The 15,823-nt window shown below is 30.8% G+C and overlaps 2 protein-coding genes across 2 annotated transcripts, besides 7 other annotated features; both read left to right on the top strand.

Annotated features, from left to right (window-relative positions):
• Window positions 1-523: 523 nt before the first annotated feature.
• Window positions 524-862, top strand: TVAGG3_0138470 (uncharacterized protein; the record flags this gene model as incomplete). The annotated part of the gene is made up of 1 exon (XM_051224196.1): window positions 524-862. The coding sequence occupies one exon, from the start codon at window positions 524-526 to the stop codon at window positions 860-862; it is 339 nt and encodes a 112-aa protein (XP_051109182.1).
• Window positions 863-4,107: 3,245 nt separating this feature from the next.
• Window positions 4,108-5,003: a mobile genetic element.
• Window positions 4,970-5,003: a terminal%2Cinverted (terminal inverted repeat of MuDR-4N1_TV transposon ID:TVAGG3_0138460).
• A 685-nt stretch (window positions 5,004-5,688) lies between these two features.
• Window positions 5,689-5,725: a mobile genetic element.
• Window positions 5,689-5,725: a terminal%2Cinverted (terminal inverted repeat of Banshee-A3 transposon ID:TVAGG3_0138450).
• Window positions 5,726-6,408: 683 nt separating this feature from the next.
• Window positions 6,409-7,467: a mobile genetic element.
• A 601-nt stretch (window positions 7,468-8,068) lies between these two features.
• Window positions 8,069-8,106: a mobile genetic element.
• Window positions 8,069-8,106: a terminal%2Cinverted (terminal inverted repeat of Banshee-A3 transposon ID:TVAGG3_0138430).
• A 1,200-nt stretch (window positions 8,107-9,306) lies between these two features.
• Window positions 9,307-9,645, top strand: TVAGG3_0138420 (uncharacterized protein; the record flags this gene model as incomplete). Its single annotated transcript, XM_051224195.1, has 1 exon — window positions 9,307-9,645. One exon carries the CDS (start codon window positions 9,307-9,309, stop codon window positions 9,643-9,645), a length of 339 nt encoding a protein of 112 aa, XP_051109181.1.
• Between the last annotated feature and the right edge of the window lie 6,178 nt (window positions 9,646-15,823).

Here is a 15,823-nt window from a genome sequence, read left to right as displayed (position 1 = left end):
AATAAAGAGACTACCAAAAACGACACAAATATAATCAAGTCACAATCATTTAACAGGAACTCCTTAAATGAAGATTTTTACAATTTTAATCTCTATATTTTAGAAAAAAATATGCTCAGTCACAAACACAATTACTATGTTATGGAACAAGGCATTGACACTCGAATCTCTGGCCAATTCGAGGAACATCCAAAATTTCAATAATCTTATCCCACAGAATCCATAGCCCAAAAACTTTAATTTGCATAGTACATTTGAAGACGAATAATATTAGTCCAATTTTTTTTAACTTTGAAATTTTCAAAGATACAAAATTTATTACATTTAGAATTAATGCATTAATATATGCATTTGTTCCGTACCGAAAATGAACTTTACAAAAAGTGACATGAAAAGTCTTAATTACATTAAAGCCAAATGTAAACTTCATTGAGAAAAAGCAGTTTTGTCTCGTATTCAACGTAAAATCTTCAAAAGAAGACTAAACAAAAAGTGCTACACTGATAACAAAGATGAATTTCACATGGAACGCGATGATTCAATAACTGCAGAGTTGCGACATACAATTGCGGAAAATGTATGGACAACCACATGTAATGGTGGAGAACCATCGTATCTTTCAGAGGTCGAATTACTTGATTTTTATGGTGAAATCAATCAAAGAGCAAAAGGTCTTGCATGTGAAAAGGTAATCGAAGCTTATCAGATTGCCTACGAATTACTGGAGTATAGATACAGCAGAGCTTTATATCTAGCTGGCCTTGTTCATCCAGACGAATTTCCAACAAGAGGAAAAAGAATTGTTTACTTCGCTAGAAGTATATCTCCCCTCAAGATCATGGTTAAACAGAGTTTGCTCTGATCTCAACATTGAGATCAAAAGCTCAAAAGAAAATGAGGAAAAACGAGCAAAGTACTGTAACACAGCAACAGTTGCTAACTTCTTACATTAATTTCAGTATACGGCAGGAATTGATCCATGGAATAAGTGGAGTATTTATGAAACATCTCTGCTTCATCAAAGCGTTACAAAGTTATCTGCACTGAAAGCAACCCTCCTTTAACCAAAGAAGAGCATGAATTTGTGCTTGTTACTAGTATCTTCCCATATAATTCTGAAGGATACCGGATGAAACCATTTATTATTGTTCCAGGAATATAAAATTGTTCACAGGAACTCCGCTCCGTGAGAGCATTCCTTACAGGACAATCTTATGGATGGATGACAAAGAAGATATGGGATATCTTTAATTTAACTTTTATTATCGAAATCCAGAGATATCGCTCAAGTCTTGATGCTATCACAGCAGCTCAGCATAATATCGTATTCGGTGATAATCATATCAGCCGAGTAAGTTATTTTACTTGCAAACTTTTGAGTCTCTTCAGAATTGAACTCTTGACATTTCCAGCTTACTGCACAGTAGTTCTCCAGTTATTTGATGTAGGATGTGCAGCATCTTTGAGATCAAAGAATAACAGGTTAAAATATGTTCCGCTTTACACATATGAGCAAGATAATTTATCAAATACCCCAAAACCAAGGTTAAAAATTGTAAGAATTTTAATTGATGCTTGTGATTAAGTCAATGCATCAGTATGGTATTCATCCGTGGAACCCAGATAAAGCCTTATCCAACGAATTAACAAACAAAACATCAAACGCAATACCAAATCCCACATATATATTTAATTCTTCTTGCAAAAAATTAACATCTGACGCCGAATTACTTAAAATTGCGCAATTTGAAGCAATCAAATTCAAACATTAAATCAAGCACTGATAGTTATTGTAACAAATATTTCGAATTATTTAGATTATTATCCTCCAAATACAAAAATTCTCAGCAAAGGGATGAAATTGAGTCAATTTAATGGAGCAAAACGAAGTGAGGTGAAATTCACCACTTTGACACCTCGTATTTTTCAGATATATCGATTAATATTGAGTTTTATTGGGATGGAAAACATACTGAAAAACCTGCAATATCAACACCTTTTTATATAATATTGAATAAATAAAAATTTGTTTTTATTTTCCAAAAAGATATATGATACATTTTTATTATACAGGTTAAAAACTGTCTAGCTTTTGCTTTTAGTGCTCGACCAGAGGCATACATTGAAAATACAATCCTCTCCATGGTTTTTGTGTAGGATCTGATCTTCTCAAAACGATGATATTGACTATTATTATATGAATTGAATGTATTTATGAATATTTCGAAATTTTAATATAAATAATTTATTAAAAATAAAAATTGAACGTAAGTACAAAAAATATAATTTGAAAGCAAATTAAAAATTAACGATACGATAATTTGGAACTTTTACCTTTTGCCAATAAATATAAAAATAAAATTTTGGGAATTGGAACTTAAGAGTAGAGAGACCTTTGTTGATATGTATGAGGCTATGTATTTATGTGTAGATCTGAGTAAGCTTGGTTATCATATAGCGGTTTCTGATGAAATTGAGAACCTCGGAGACCCAAGACCTTTGTTGATATGTATGAGGCTATGTATTTGTGCGTAGTCATTAAACCCATTCTTGCAAATTAGAATATTATTTTATTTGTTATATTGAGCTTTCTTCCTGATAATTTGCATATCTTCAAAATCATTAAAGTAAGTAAAATCAGTTGTTTTTTCGGTGATTAATCTTAATTCTTCGCATTATATTTCTTTTTTTTGAAAAATCTTACTGTTTGGGGAAATTCTCTTTGCGAAATCTGTTGGCCTGAGGATTATCTGGTTGAATAAAAATATGTTCAATTCCCCTTTCGCATAATAATTAATGAAATTGTGTTTTATTTTCGAGAGTGTGCAAAACGTTCCCACTTCTTGAGAGGTACGTTTTGCAAATTTTTTTCTTTCATACATAGAAGATTTTTGGAAGATGATTGATCTCTACATGATATTATATCATATTTCTACATTGAGTCCTTAACAATATTAAATTGCAGGGTTTTCAAATCAAAAAACTAACTTTCGCTCTTTCAGGTCAAATCAGCAAGGCTCTTCTATATAGGTGTTGGATATATTATCAAACTGAAATGAAACTTTCCAGAGATGTCCATAAAATTATTTTGCAAAACATCCCTCTCAAAAAGTGGGAACGTTTTTGCAATTTTTCTTTATTTTTTGTACCATTATCGGTCCATAGAGCGAAATGGGGACCAGGTATTGTGCTTAATGCACGTTTGAGTACATTTGTTGTATACTCTGCAGTTTTCTGAGAAAAAGATTATGAGTGATCTCGTTTTTTCTTAAAGTCATTTTTTTCTTATCAAAAAAAATTAAAATTACGTAAAACTATGACAAAATTACGTAATTCACAATTTTAATGCTGAAAAATAGGAATATAAGCTTATAATACTACAGGTAGATTGAGCATCGATGCGCGCTAATGCCAACATGATTAATTTGAGTCGGTTTTATATATTATTGGAAATTAATCACAAATTGTCCATGAATATAAGTTATATTCTTCGATATTATGAGTTAATGAAGGCTACAATATTTGTAATCATGATTGGCTAGTTAAAATCTATTAGAATAAAAGAAATTGTAATTTAATAATATTGAATTGACATTTTAAATAATTTGAGGTCTAATCCATTATGAGTATGGTTATTACAGGTCACTTATTATTATTCTTTGATATACAAAGAGTTAAAACGATTTGGTAATGAGATATTGTAGAAAATAAAAATAACTGTAATCTATTGAAACTGATAAAAAAAATTAAATCCATTTATTTTTTATTCATATGTTATTATTGATGAGAATTAGATTCATTTAAAATTGAATACATATTTTTGAGAGAGTCAAAAATTTCAGGATCGATTTCATCTTCGCATTCATCCAAATATATTCTAAGCTCGGAATTTTCAAATGCATTCAAAATATTGGCAAAGTTTTCTTTACAAGAAGAGTTAAATAAAATTTCTTGTAAACAATTAATAATAAATTTTGGGTTAAATTCAACAAAATCCGAAAGAATTTCAAACACCTTTTCAAATTTGTCATTAAATATCGAAAGGGATATTGAATCTTTTATGATAATAGCGATGAGGATATTTATCAAAATTTCCTTATTTTTGAAGAGTGCGGGATAAATTTGTCAAGTGTCACTTTTCAATAACCTTAAATTACGCTGTTCTAATTTTTTAAAAAATAACCTTAAATTATATTTGAAGAAATTATGTCTATGATATATGTTTTATTCTAGAATCTTGGAGTTTTCATGCACTACACAAGAGCTCCAAGGTTCCAAGAGTGAATGCTCAATAGCAATTATAGAGATGTACCTTTTCAAAATGACTTTTACTGATTAAATTTAATCAATAGAAGACATTTTGAAAAGGTACCTCTACAATTAGATATACAAGAGATTCAAAGCTTCATTTCAGATAGATTTGAAACTTTGAAACTCTTGGTAGATTTTGAGTGAATGCTGACAATCATCTTTGAGAAGGTTTTCTTAAAGAAAACCTTCTCAAAGAGGTTTCTCAGGAGCCCTGAGGCTCCCTTTCGTAATGATTGGGAGCCTTGGGGCTCCTGAGACGAAGAATGGCTTCGCCGAATCTTTGATCAGCAGAGGCCAAATGAAAAGGCCTCTACTGATGGATTCTCAGGAGCCCTGAGGCTCCCTTTCGTAATGATTGGGAGCCTTGGGGCTCCTGAGACGAAGAATGGCTTCGCCGAATCTTTGATCAGCAGAGGCCAAATGAAAAGGCCTCTGCTGATGGATTCTCAGGAGCCCTGAGGCTCCCTTTCGTAATGATTGGGAGCCTTGGGGCTCCTGAGACGAAGAATGGCTTCGCCGAATCTTTGATCAGCAGAGGCCAAATGAAAAGGCCTCTGCTGATGGATTCTCAGGAGCCCTGAGGCTCCCTTTCGTAATGATTGGGAGCCTTGGGGCTCCTGCAGCAGAGTATCGCTCCGCTCCATTAATTTTTTTTAAAAAAAAGTGCCGTGTGGCAAATTTGTCCTGTTCCCTCTCCTAACACATAACTCCACAACTACCCAAGTACTATATTGCCACTCCTTCCCGCATTGCATTTGAGAAACATTAAAAGTGGCGACAAGTGCACTTGCCATGGCATATTGTTGCGCGTATATACTACTTCTAATGAAAGAAGCAGTATATACGCGCAATTCGAGTGAGATTGCAGCAGAAAGTCGAGAAGAGAGCCCTTTCTTAAGGTTAGGACTCCCTTCTCGACTTTATTATACAATGAAATATAAATCATAGTATATTTTTGTCACTTTTCACATCGTATTACCCCGATAGAAACAAAACAAAACGACTTTCTTGATATATCAATAAATGGCACGGATAATTTATTGGATGCATTGGAAAAATATTTTAATACATATCCTATTGAGCAAAATCGATTTCAAAAAGATGAAATATTAGAATGGCCCAAGTATTTAATCATACAATTAAACTTTCGTAAGACGAAATGGTGGAAGTGAAGTGATGTTGAAACCTTGATATTTCCTCGAAATTTCTACAAAACATATATTAGACATAAAGCATATATCTTATTTTATTAAGAATGTTGAATAATAATATTATTAAATATTAAGCTTTAAAAAAGCTAATTAAATTCAAAAATGAATATATATTATTATTGGATAAATATTAATCAGAACAAATGATTTTTTTATTAATGCTATGTAATAAACAGAAATTCATCAAAAGTGACAGCTCTCAATTTTTGACATTTGTAAATTCTAAATTGAATGAGAAAAATGAAATAACACTAAGCATAATACAATATTCTAGATTTAATTATAATTAGGAAAAAGTTAGTTTTGAGAGTACTTTTCATAGGCATATAGAATGAAATCTTCTGAAAAATAATATCACATAAACTCATATTATTTTCTAATATATAACTATTTTATATAAAAATCAAATTCAATGATCTTAAAAGCGAAGGATAAACCTCAAAATTTACGAATATAATGAGTGGGAATATAATGCTTATCTATCATAAAACCATATGAAATATCAATTTTTGCTTTACGCCTAATTTTTGACGACAATTAGCAAAAAATGTTAAATGTTAACACTCAGTCCATTTGAATATGAAAAATAAAATTGACTTTGATTAAATGTTTTTATTTATCATGCAATTCTTCTTGCGACCAAAGATTTGAATAAAAGTTCAAAAAATAAGATAGCTTAAAAAATAATATACGGTAGTGTTTACTAATAGATGAATAGTATATAAATTCTATTAAAATGGATTTGATCCAAAAAAATATATAAAATTTGATCATAAATAAAATCGTTTTAAATTACTTCTTCATTTAAATTATAACAATTATTTTTGATTTTTATTTATCATCCACATTCAAATTTGAATCTTATCACAAAAGAAGGACCACTTTTATGACTACTGCCAAATCTATAAACAGAGAATGGCTATTTGAAGCTAAAAGAAGAATAGAAGAAGGTGAATATTACAAAAGTGTGGGAAAGGAAGTTGAATTGGAAAATGGTAAAATTAAATTGAATGTTGCCGAAAATACAATAAGAAGAGCATTTCAACTTCAAGAAATCGAATTACCAAAAGTTAGTCGCGGCAGAAAACCAAATCCACCAACATTTGAACAAAAACAATTAATTAATTCTTGTGTTTCACAATATAAAGGAGGAATTTCAAAAACTTATTTATTGATTAAAAGGTTTCAAAATATTGTTCAAAATCCCGATTGTGAGAAAGAAAAAGAAGAAATTGCAAAAGAATTTGAAAATATAGAAGATTTGACAAAAGATCAAATTTTTGACAATTTACAAAAAATAAAGCCTCATCAAGTGGAAAAATTTATGATGGAATCAGGTTTATCTTCAAAAAGAGATTACAAACCAGCAGATCCACCTACCAAATATCGTGCCATATCAAAGAATTTGATATGGCACTGCGATATTCATTACCTTCACGGTAATGTTTCTTTTCCATTCTTTGCCATATTGAATGATATGACACGTAAAGTTCTCAAAACTAAATTATTGAAAAACAAGTCTTCCAACTCAACAGCGAATATTTTAAGAAAACTTTTAGAGGAGTTTATCCCTTACTGCATCTGGACCGATAACGGCGGTGAAAACCGCGGTGAATTCGGCCAGGTTATGCAGGAAAACGGAATAGTTTGGAAGCACACCTTGCCGTATATGCCAAGACAGAACGGCAAGGTGGAGCGCCTGTGGCCAAGCTTAGAAAAGTTTTTGCCAGACGAGTTGGATGATATTCAACAAATCAAGGACTCAGTTCAGCAGTTCATTGAAAAATACAACAATACACCACATTTATCTCTCGATATTAATCCAAAAACGAATAGTAATTACACTCCTAACGAATTATTCGAAGTTTCAAAATTTTGGTACGAGCCAGAAATGCAAAAATGGGAGTTATATATCAAAGAGGAATGGGTTTTAGCAAAATTTGAATAATTACATCATTTTAAATGACTTCTAAACAATTTTATTTATGATCAAATTTTATATATCTTTTTGGATCAAATCCATTTTAATAGAATTTATATACTATTCATCTATTAGTAAACACTACCGTATATTATTTTTAAGCTATCTTATTTTTTGAAATTTTATTCAAATCTTTGGTCGCAAGAAGAATTGCATGATAAATAAAAACATTTAATCAAAGTCAATTTTATTTTTCATATTCAAATGGACTGAGTGTTAACATTTAACATTTTTTGCTAATTGTCGTCAAAAATTAGGCGTAAAGCAAAAATTGATATTTCATATGGTTTTATGATAGATAAGCATTATATTCCCACTCATTATATTCGTAAATTTTGAGGTTTATCCTTCGCTTTTAAGATCATTGAATTTGATTTTTATATAAAATAGTTATATATTAGAAAATAATATGAGTTTATGTGATATTATTTTTCAGAAGATTTTGTGTTCTTCTTCAAAATTTTATTTTTTATTAAAAAGAATCTTTACGAAATATACATTTACTTTAATTAATATTTAAAAACGTGCTCTATCAAAAGTTCCAAAAATTCAATATTATAGCTTTTCTGAGGTGTCACTTTTGATGAATTTCTGTTTTCAACACTAGACAAAAACAATTATATTAGATGCACATGATTAACATCTCTTGGTCTGATGATGTTTTTCAATTAAAAGATTATTATATACAGTTGAATTTACAAAATTCTTAATTCATAATTGCATGGCACAAGAGAGGTATGATCTGCTTATATGTTAATGATAGATATACCATATTATTTCCATTACTATAAATAACTTAAAGAAATATATCTTCTAAGTGTATTTTTTGTTCAATTTTGTTTGAAAAAAAAATTAAAACGCATTTCTTATCTTGTTTAGCTTTGATAAGTTGGATTAAATAATATTACTAAATACAAATCATGATAACAATTATATATCCATGCTAAATGCCTGAAGATCTGGTGAAAATATTGAGATATGCCTCACTTCCATCATTTCGTCTTACCACATAAAAATATGTGATTTTTAAAACAAGTTAGCTGATATGCTTTTAACAAAACCGAATCAAAAGTATTCAAAAAAATCTGAAATTGTAAAATATCTTAATCAAAAATAAAGGGTTGATCTTCATTTTCGGGATTTCAAAAAAATTTGGAATTTCACCTCCCAAACACACAGATTGTCCAGTTCATTGGCATAGAGAATATCCGATTTCCAGTGTTTTACTCTGAATCTTATTAGTTAAATACCGAATTTCGAACATAAATTCATCAAAATCGAATAAAGAGACTACCAAAAACGACACAAATATAATCAAGTCACAATCATTTAACAGGAACTCCTTAAATGAAGATTTTTACAATTTTAATCTCTATATTTTAGAAAAAAATATGCTCAGTCACAAACACAATTACTATGTTATGGAACAAGGCATTGACACTCGAATCTCTGGCCAATTCGAGGAACATCCAAAATTTCAATAATCTTATCCCACAGAATCCATAGCCCAAAAACTTTAATTTGCATAGTACATTTGAAGACGAATAATATTAGTCCAATTTTTTTTAACTTTGAAATTTTCAAAGATACAAAATTTATTACATTTAGAATTAATGCATTAATATATGCATTTGTTCCGTACCGAAAATGAACTTTACAAAAAGTGACATGAAAAGTCTTAATTACATTAAAGCCAAATGTAAACTTCATTGAGAAAAAGCAGTTTTGTCTCGTATTCAACGTAAAATCTTCAAAAGAAGACTAAACAAAAAGTGCTACACTGATAACAAAGATGAATTTCACATGGAACGCGATGATTCAATAACTGCAGAGTTGCGACATACAATTGCGGAAAATGTATGGACAACCACATGTAATGGTGGAGAACCATCGTATCTTTCAGAGGTCGAATTACTTGATTTTTATGGTGAAATCAATCAAAGAGCAAAAGGTCTTGCATGTGAAAAGGTAATCGAAGCTTATCAGATTGCCTACGAATTACTGGAGTATAGATACAGCAGAGCTTTATATCTAGCTGGCCTTGTTCATCCAGACGAATTTCCAACAAGAGGAAAAAGAATTGTTTACTTCGCTAGAAGTATATCTCCCCTCAAGATCATGGTTAAACAGAGTTTGCTCTGATCTCAACATTGAGATCAAAAGCTCAAAAGAAAATGAGGAAAAACGAGCAAAGTACTGTAACACAGCAACAGTTGCTAACTTCTTACATTAATTTCAGTATACGGCAGGAATTGATCCATGGAATAAGTGGAGTATTTATGAAACATCTCTGCTTCATCAAAGCGTTACAAAGTTATCTGCACTGAAAGCAACCCTCCTTTAACCAAAGAAGAGCATGAATTTGTGCTTGTTACTAGTATCTTCCCATATAATTCTGAAGGATACCGGATGAAACCATTTATTATTGTTCCAGGAATATAAAATTGTTCACAGGAACTCCGCTCCGTGAGAGCATTCCTTACAGGACAATCTTATGGATGGATGACAAAGAAGATATGGGATATCTTTAATTTAACTTTTATTATCGAAATCCAGAGATATCGCTCAAGTCTTGATGCTATCACAGCAGCTCAGCATAATATCGTATTCGGTGATAATCATATCAGCCGAGTAAGTTATTTTACTTGCAAACTTTTGAGTCTCTTCAGAATTGAACTCTTGACATTTCCAGCTTACTGCACAGTAGTTCTCCAGTTATTTGATGTAGGATGTGCAGCATCTTTGAGATCAAAGAATAACAGGTTAAAATATGTTCCGCTTTACACATATGAGCAAGATAATTTATCAAATACCCCAAAACCAAGGTTAAAAATTGTAAGAATTTTAATTGATGCTTGTGATTAAGTCAATGCATCAGTATGGTATTCATCCGTGGAACCCAGATAAAGCCTTATCCAACGAATTAACAAACAAAACATCAAACGCAATACCAAATCCCACATATATATTTAATTCTTCTTGCAAAAAATTAACATCTGACGCCGAATTACTTAAAATTGCGCAATTTGAAGCAATCAAATTCAAACATTAAATCAAGCACTGATAGTTATTGTAACAAATATTTCGAATTATTTAGATTATTATCCTCCAAATACAAAAATTCTCAGCAAAGGGATGAAATTGAGTCAATTTAATGGAGCAAAACGAAGTGAGGTGAAATTCACCACTTTGACACCTCGTATTTTTCAGATATATCGATTAATATTGAGTTTTATTGGGATGGAAAACATACTGAAAAACCTGCAATATCAACACTTTTATATAATATTGAATAAATAAAAATTTGTTTTTATTTTCCAAAAAGATATATATACATTTTTATTAAACAGGTTAAAAACTGTCTAGCTTTTGCTTTTAGTGCTCGACCAGAGGCATACATTGAAAATACAATCCTCTCCATGGTTTTTGTGTAGGATCTGATCTTCTCAAAACGATGATATTGACTATTATTATATGAATTGAATGTATTTATGAATATTTCGAAATTTTAATATAAATAATTTATTAAAAATAAAAATTGAACGTAAGTACAAAAAATATAATTTGAAAGCAAATTAAAAATTAACGATACGATAATTTGGAACTTTTACCTTTTGCCAATAAATATAAAAATAAAATTTTGGGAATTGGAACTTAAGAGTAGAGAGACCTTTGTTGATATGTATGAGGCTATGTATTTATGTGTAGATCTGAGTAAGCTTGGTTATCATATAGCGGTTTCTGATGAAATTGAGAACCTCGGAGACCCAAGACCTTTGTTGATATGTATGAGGCTATGTATTTGTGCGTAGTCATTAAACCCATTCTTGCAAATTAGAATATTATTTTATTTGTTATATTGAGCTTTCTTCCTGATAATTTGCATATCTTCAAAATCATTAAAGTAAGTAAAATCAGTTGTTTTTTCGGTGATTAATCTTAATTCTTCGCATTATATTTCTTTTTTTTGAAAAATCTTACTGTTTGGGGAAATTCTCTTTGCGAAATCTGTTGGCCTGAGGATTATCTGGTTGAATAAAAATATGTTCAATTCCCCTTTCGCATAATAATTAATGAAATTGTGTTTTATTTTCGAGAGTGTGCAAAACGTTCCCACTTCTTGAGAGGTACGTTTTGCAAATTTTTTTCTTTCATACATAGAAGATTTTTGGAAGATGATTGATCTCTACATGATATTATATCATATTTCTACATTGAGTCCTTAACAATATTAAATTGCAGGGTTTTCAAATCAAAAAACTAACTTTCGCTCTTTCAGGTCAAATCAGCAAGGCTCTTCTATATAGGTGTTGGATATATTATCAAACTGAAATGAAACTTTCCAGAGATGTCCATAAAATTATTTTGCAAAACATCCCTCTCAAAAAGTGGGAACGTTTTTGCAATTTTTCTTTATTTTTTGTACCATTATCGGTCCATAGAGCGAAATGGGGACCAGGTATTGTGCTTAATGCACGTTTGAGTACATTTGTTGTATACTCTGCAGTTTTCTGAGAAGGATTAATGAGTGATCTCGTTATTTTCTGTTAAAGTCATTTTTTCTTATCAAAAAAATTAAATTACGTAAACTATGATCAGTATATATACATTAATTCACGCAATTTTAATGCTGAAGGAAATAGGAATATAAGCTATCACATAATCTACAGGTAGTATTTGAGCATAATGCGCAGCTACAGATGGGAGAGAGCAAATTAATTTGAGTTCGGTTTTATTATTATTGGAAATTATATACACACATCAGAAGCAGTATTTCCATGAATGATGAGTTTACTTAACTTCTTCGATATTATGAGTTTATGAAGGCTAAGATATTTGGTAATTAACATGATGGCTAGTTATCTATGAGAATAAAAGAAATTGTAATATAAATATGAATTGACATTGTTGAAATATTTGAAGTCATTATGTGGGTATGACAGGTCACTTAAGTTATTATTCTTTTGATATATAAAAGTTAAAGAACGATATGTAATGATAGATATGGTGGTAGAAATAAAATAACTGGTAATCTAATTGAAACTGATAAAAAAAATTTAAAAATCCATTTATTTTTTTATTCATTGATTTACGTATTGATGGAGAATTATGATTCATGTTAAAATTCTTCTTCGATAACAACACTAACGCAGTTATTATAGAAGGGTAGGAAGATTAAATTGGAATCTAATTCTCATGCAATAATAACATATAATAAAATAAATGATTTTTTTTTTATCAGTTTCAATAGATTAAGTTATTTTTATTTCTACAATATCTCATTAAATCGTGTCAAATACTCTTTGGTATATAATATAATAAGTACCGTAATAAACCGTGTGTATTCTGCAATAATTTTGTGTCCACATATCAATTATTAAATTAAATTACAAAATGTTAGACTAGCTCAAAGTCATGTAGGAAATAATTGGTAGCCTTCATTAACGTCATAATATCGAAGTATAACTTAATATTCATGGGGTTTCATAATTTGTAAAGACGGGATCAAAATAACATTCAGATGGTTGGCATTAGCGGCGCATCGATGCTCATTACCTGGTAGTATAGTACTTTATTAGTTCTATTTCAGGGCATTAAAATTGGGTGAATTATTTAATTTTGGTCATAGGTTTTACCGTAGATTCACATGTGTAGAAAAAAAGAGAGTCACTACATAATCTTTTGAAACTGGCATGAAGTATTAACAAAAAGTACTCAACGTGTAAGCACAATACTAGGTCCCCATTTCGCTCTATGGACACGGATATGGGTACAAAAAGATAAGAAAAATTGGCAATAAGTTCCAGAATTTGGAGGGATGTTTTGCAAATAGTGGGACATCTTCTGGAAAGTTTCGTTGTGATAAATAATCAACACCTAAATGGCGACAGAGGGCTCTTGCTGATATTAGTTTATACTTTTTTTTGTTTTTTTTTTTTATTATTTTTTTTTTTTTTTTTTTTTTTTTTTGTTTTTTTTGGGGGTTTTTAGTTTTTTTTATTCTTTTTGTGACTGTTTAATTTTATTTGTTGTGATATATGTTTCGTTGTTAGTTTGAGTATTATATTTTTAAGGTTTATCTCTCTCTCTCTCTCACACTAGAAGGCGGTAAGCTATAGTTTGGATATGCATTAATTGTGATTAGATTTGGGTTAACGAGGAAATGGTCGCATGAAGAGTAATATCATGTAGGAGCTTCACTCATAGAAATGAGTTGGAAAAGAGAAAATAATAAGGTACTCTCAAGGAAGTGGGAACGTTGTGGCCACTCTCGAAAATAAATCACAATTTTCATGTAATTATTAGCGAAAGGGATGACATAGTTGGATACACACACGCACACACCAAAGAGTTCGGCAAGTAATGTCTTCTATATAACTGAGATTATATATATACGATCTATAAGGATTTAATGATCGCAGGGAGGAGGTGAAAATTAACACCGAGAGACTTTTGACTGTTGAATTGTAGTGACGTTGATGATGTGTCAACACGAAAAGAAAGCTCAATATATAACAATAAAAGATATTCTAATTTGCAAGAATGGGTTTAATGCTACGCAAAATACATAGCTCATACATATCAACAAAGGTCTTGGGTCTCCGAGGTTCTCAATTTTCATCAGAAACCGCTATTGATACCAAGCTTACTCGAGTCTACACATAAAACATAGCCTCAATACATATCAATGTTTTCTACTCTTAGTTCCATTCCCAAAATTTTATTTTTAATATTATTGGCAAAAGGTAAAAGTTCCAATTATCGTATGCGTTAATTTTTAATTTGCTTTCAAATTATATTTTTTTGTAACTACGTTCAATTTTTTTTTTAATAATATTTATATAAATTCGAATATCATAAATACATTCAATTCATATAATAATAGTCAATATCATCGTTTGAGAAGATCAATCTACACAAAAAACCATGGAGAGGATTGTAATTTTCAATGTATGCCTGGTCGAGCACTAAAAGCAAAAGCTAGACAGTTTTTAACCTGTATATAAAAATGTATCATATACTCTTTGGGAAAATAAAAACAAATTTATTATTTTATTCAATAGTATAGAGTCAAGTGGGTTTTCGAGTATCGTATAAAACTCAATATTAATTCGATATCTGAAAAATGAGTGTCAAAGCGTGAGGACATTCACTCTTATTCGTTTTGCTCCATTAATTGACTCCATCCTCTGTGATGATGTAATAATACGATAATAATCATACAATATTGAGACTATAATTCATAGAAATCAGTGCTTTAGATTTGAATTTTGATTGTGAGAAGCGCAATTTTAAGTAATTCGGCGTCAGATGTTAATTTTTTGCAAAGAATGGATTAATATATGTGGTGGAGTTATTATTGATGTGTTATGTGCGTTGAGTGGATAAGGCGCTTTACTGGTGTTCCACGGATGAATACCATACTGATGCATTGACTTAATCATACTAACAATTATGTTACACATACACATCGCGAATATGGGTCTTTAGGTTCTAAAATTGCACATTAAATTCTGGAATCATGAGTTACGTGAATGACGTCTGTCAAGGGTCTAATTACAGAACTACTGTGCATAATCTTGGGAATATTATGCAGCAAGGAGCTGTATTATACGATCCGGGAATATTCGAATATAATGCTGGAGCTCTGTGATAGTCATCAAGATAAAGGCGAAATCCGGGCATTGATAAGCAGTGTAATTGTCAATCCCCAATTTGTAGAAGAATTCTTCGTCAAGGACGAGGGAGGCGGGCGAGTCCTGGGTGGAACAATTTTATATTCTGGAACATAATAAATGGTTTCATCGCGGTATCCTTCAGAATTATATGGGAAGATACTAGTAACAAGCACAAATTCATGCTCTTCTTGGTTAAAGGGAGGTTGCTTTCAGTGCAGATAACTTTGTAACGCTTTGATGAAGCAGAGATGTTTCATAATACTCCACTTATTCCATGGATCATTCCTGCCGTATACTGAAATAATGTAAGAAGTTAGCAACTGTTGCTGTGTTACAGTACTTTGCTCGTTTTTTCTCATTTTCTTTTGAGCTTTTGATCTCAATGTTCGAGATCAGAGCAAACTCTGTTTAACCATGATTTGAGGGGAGATATACTTCTAGCGAAGTAAACAATTCTTTTTCCTCTGTTGGAAATTCGTCTGGATGACAAGGCCAGCTAGATATAAAGCTCTGCTGTATCTATACTCAGTAATTTCGTAGGCAATTCTGATAAGCTTCGATTACTCTTTCACATGCAAGACCTTTTGCCTTTGATTGATTTCACCATAAAAATCAAGTAATTCGACCTCTGAAAGATAAAG

Source organism: Trichomonas vaginalis, chromosome IV (assembly GCF_026262505.1).
Source record: "Trichomonas vaginalis G3 chromosome IV, whole genome shotgun sequence".
Lineage (NCBI taxonomy): Eukaryota > Parabasalia > Trichomonadida > Trichomonadidae > Trichomonas > Trichomonas vaginalis.
Note: the sequence above shows the minus strand (reverse complement) of the source record. Positions and strands in the feature narration are given on the sequence as shown.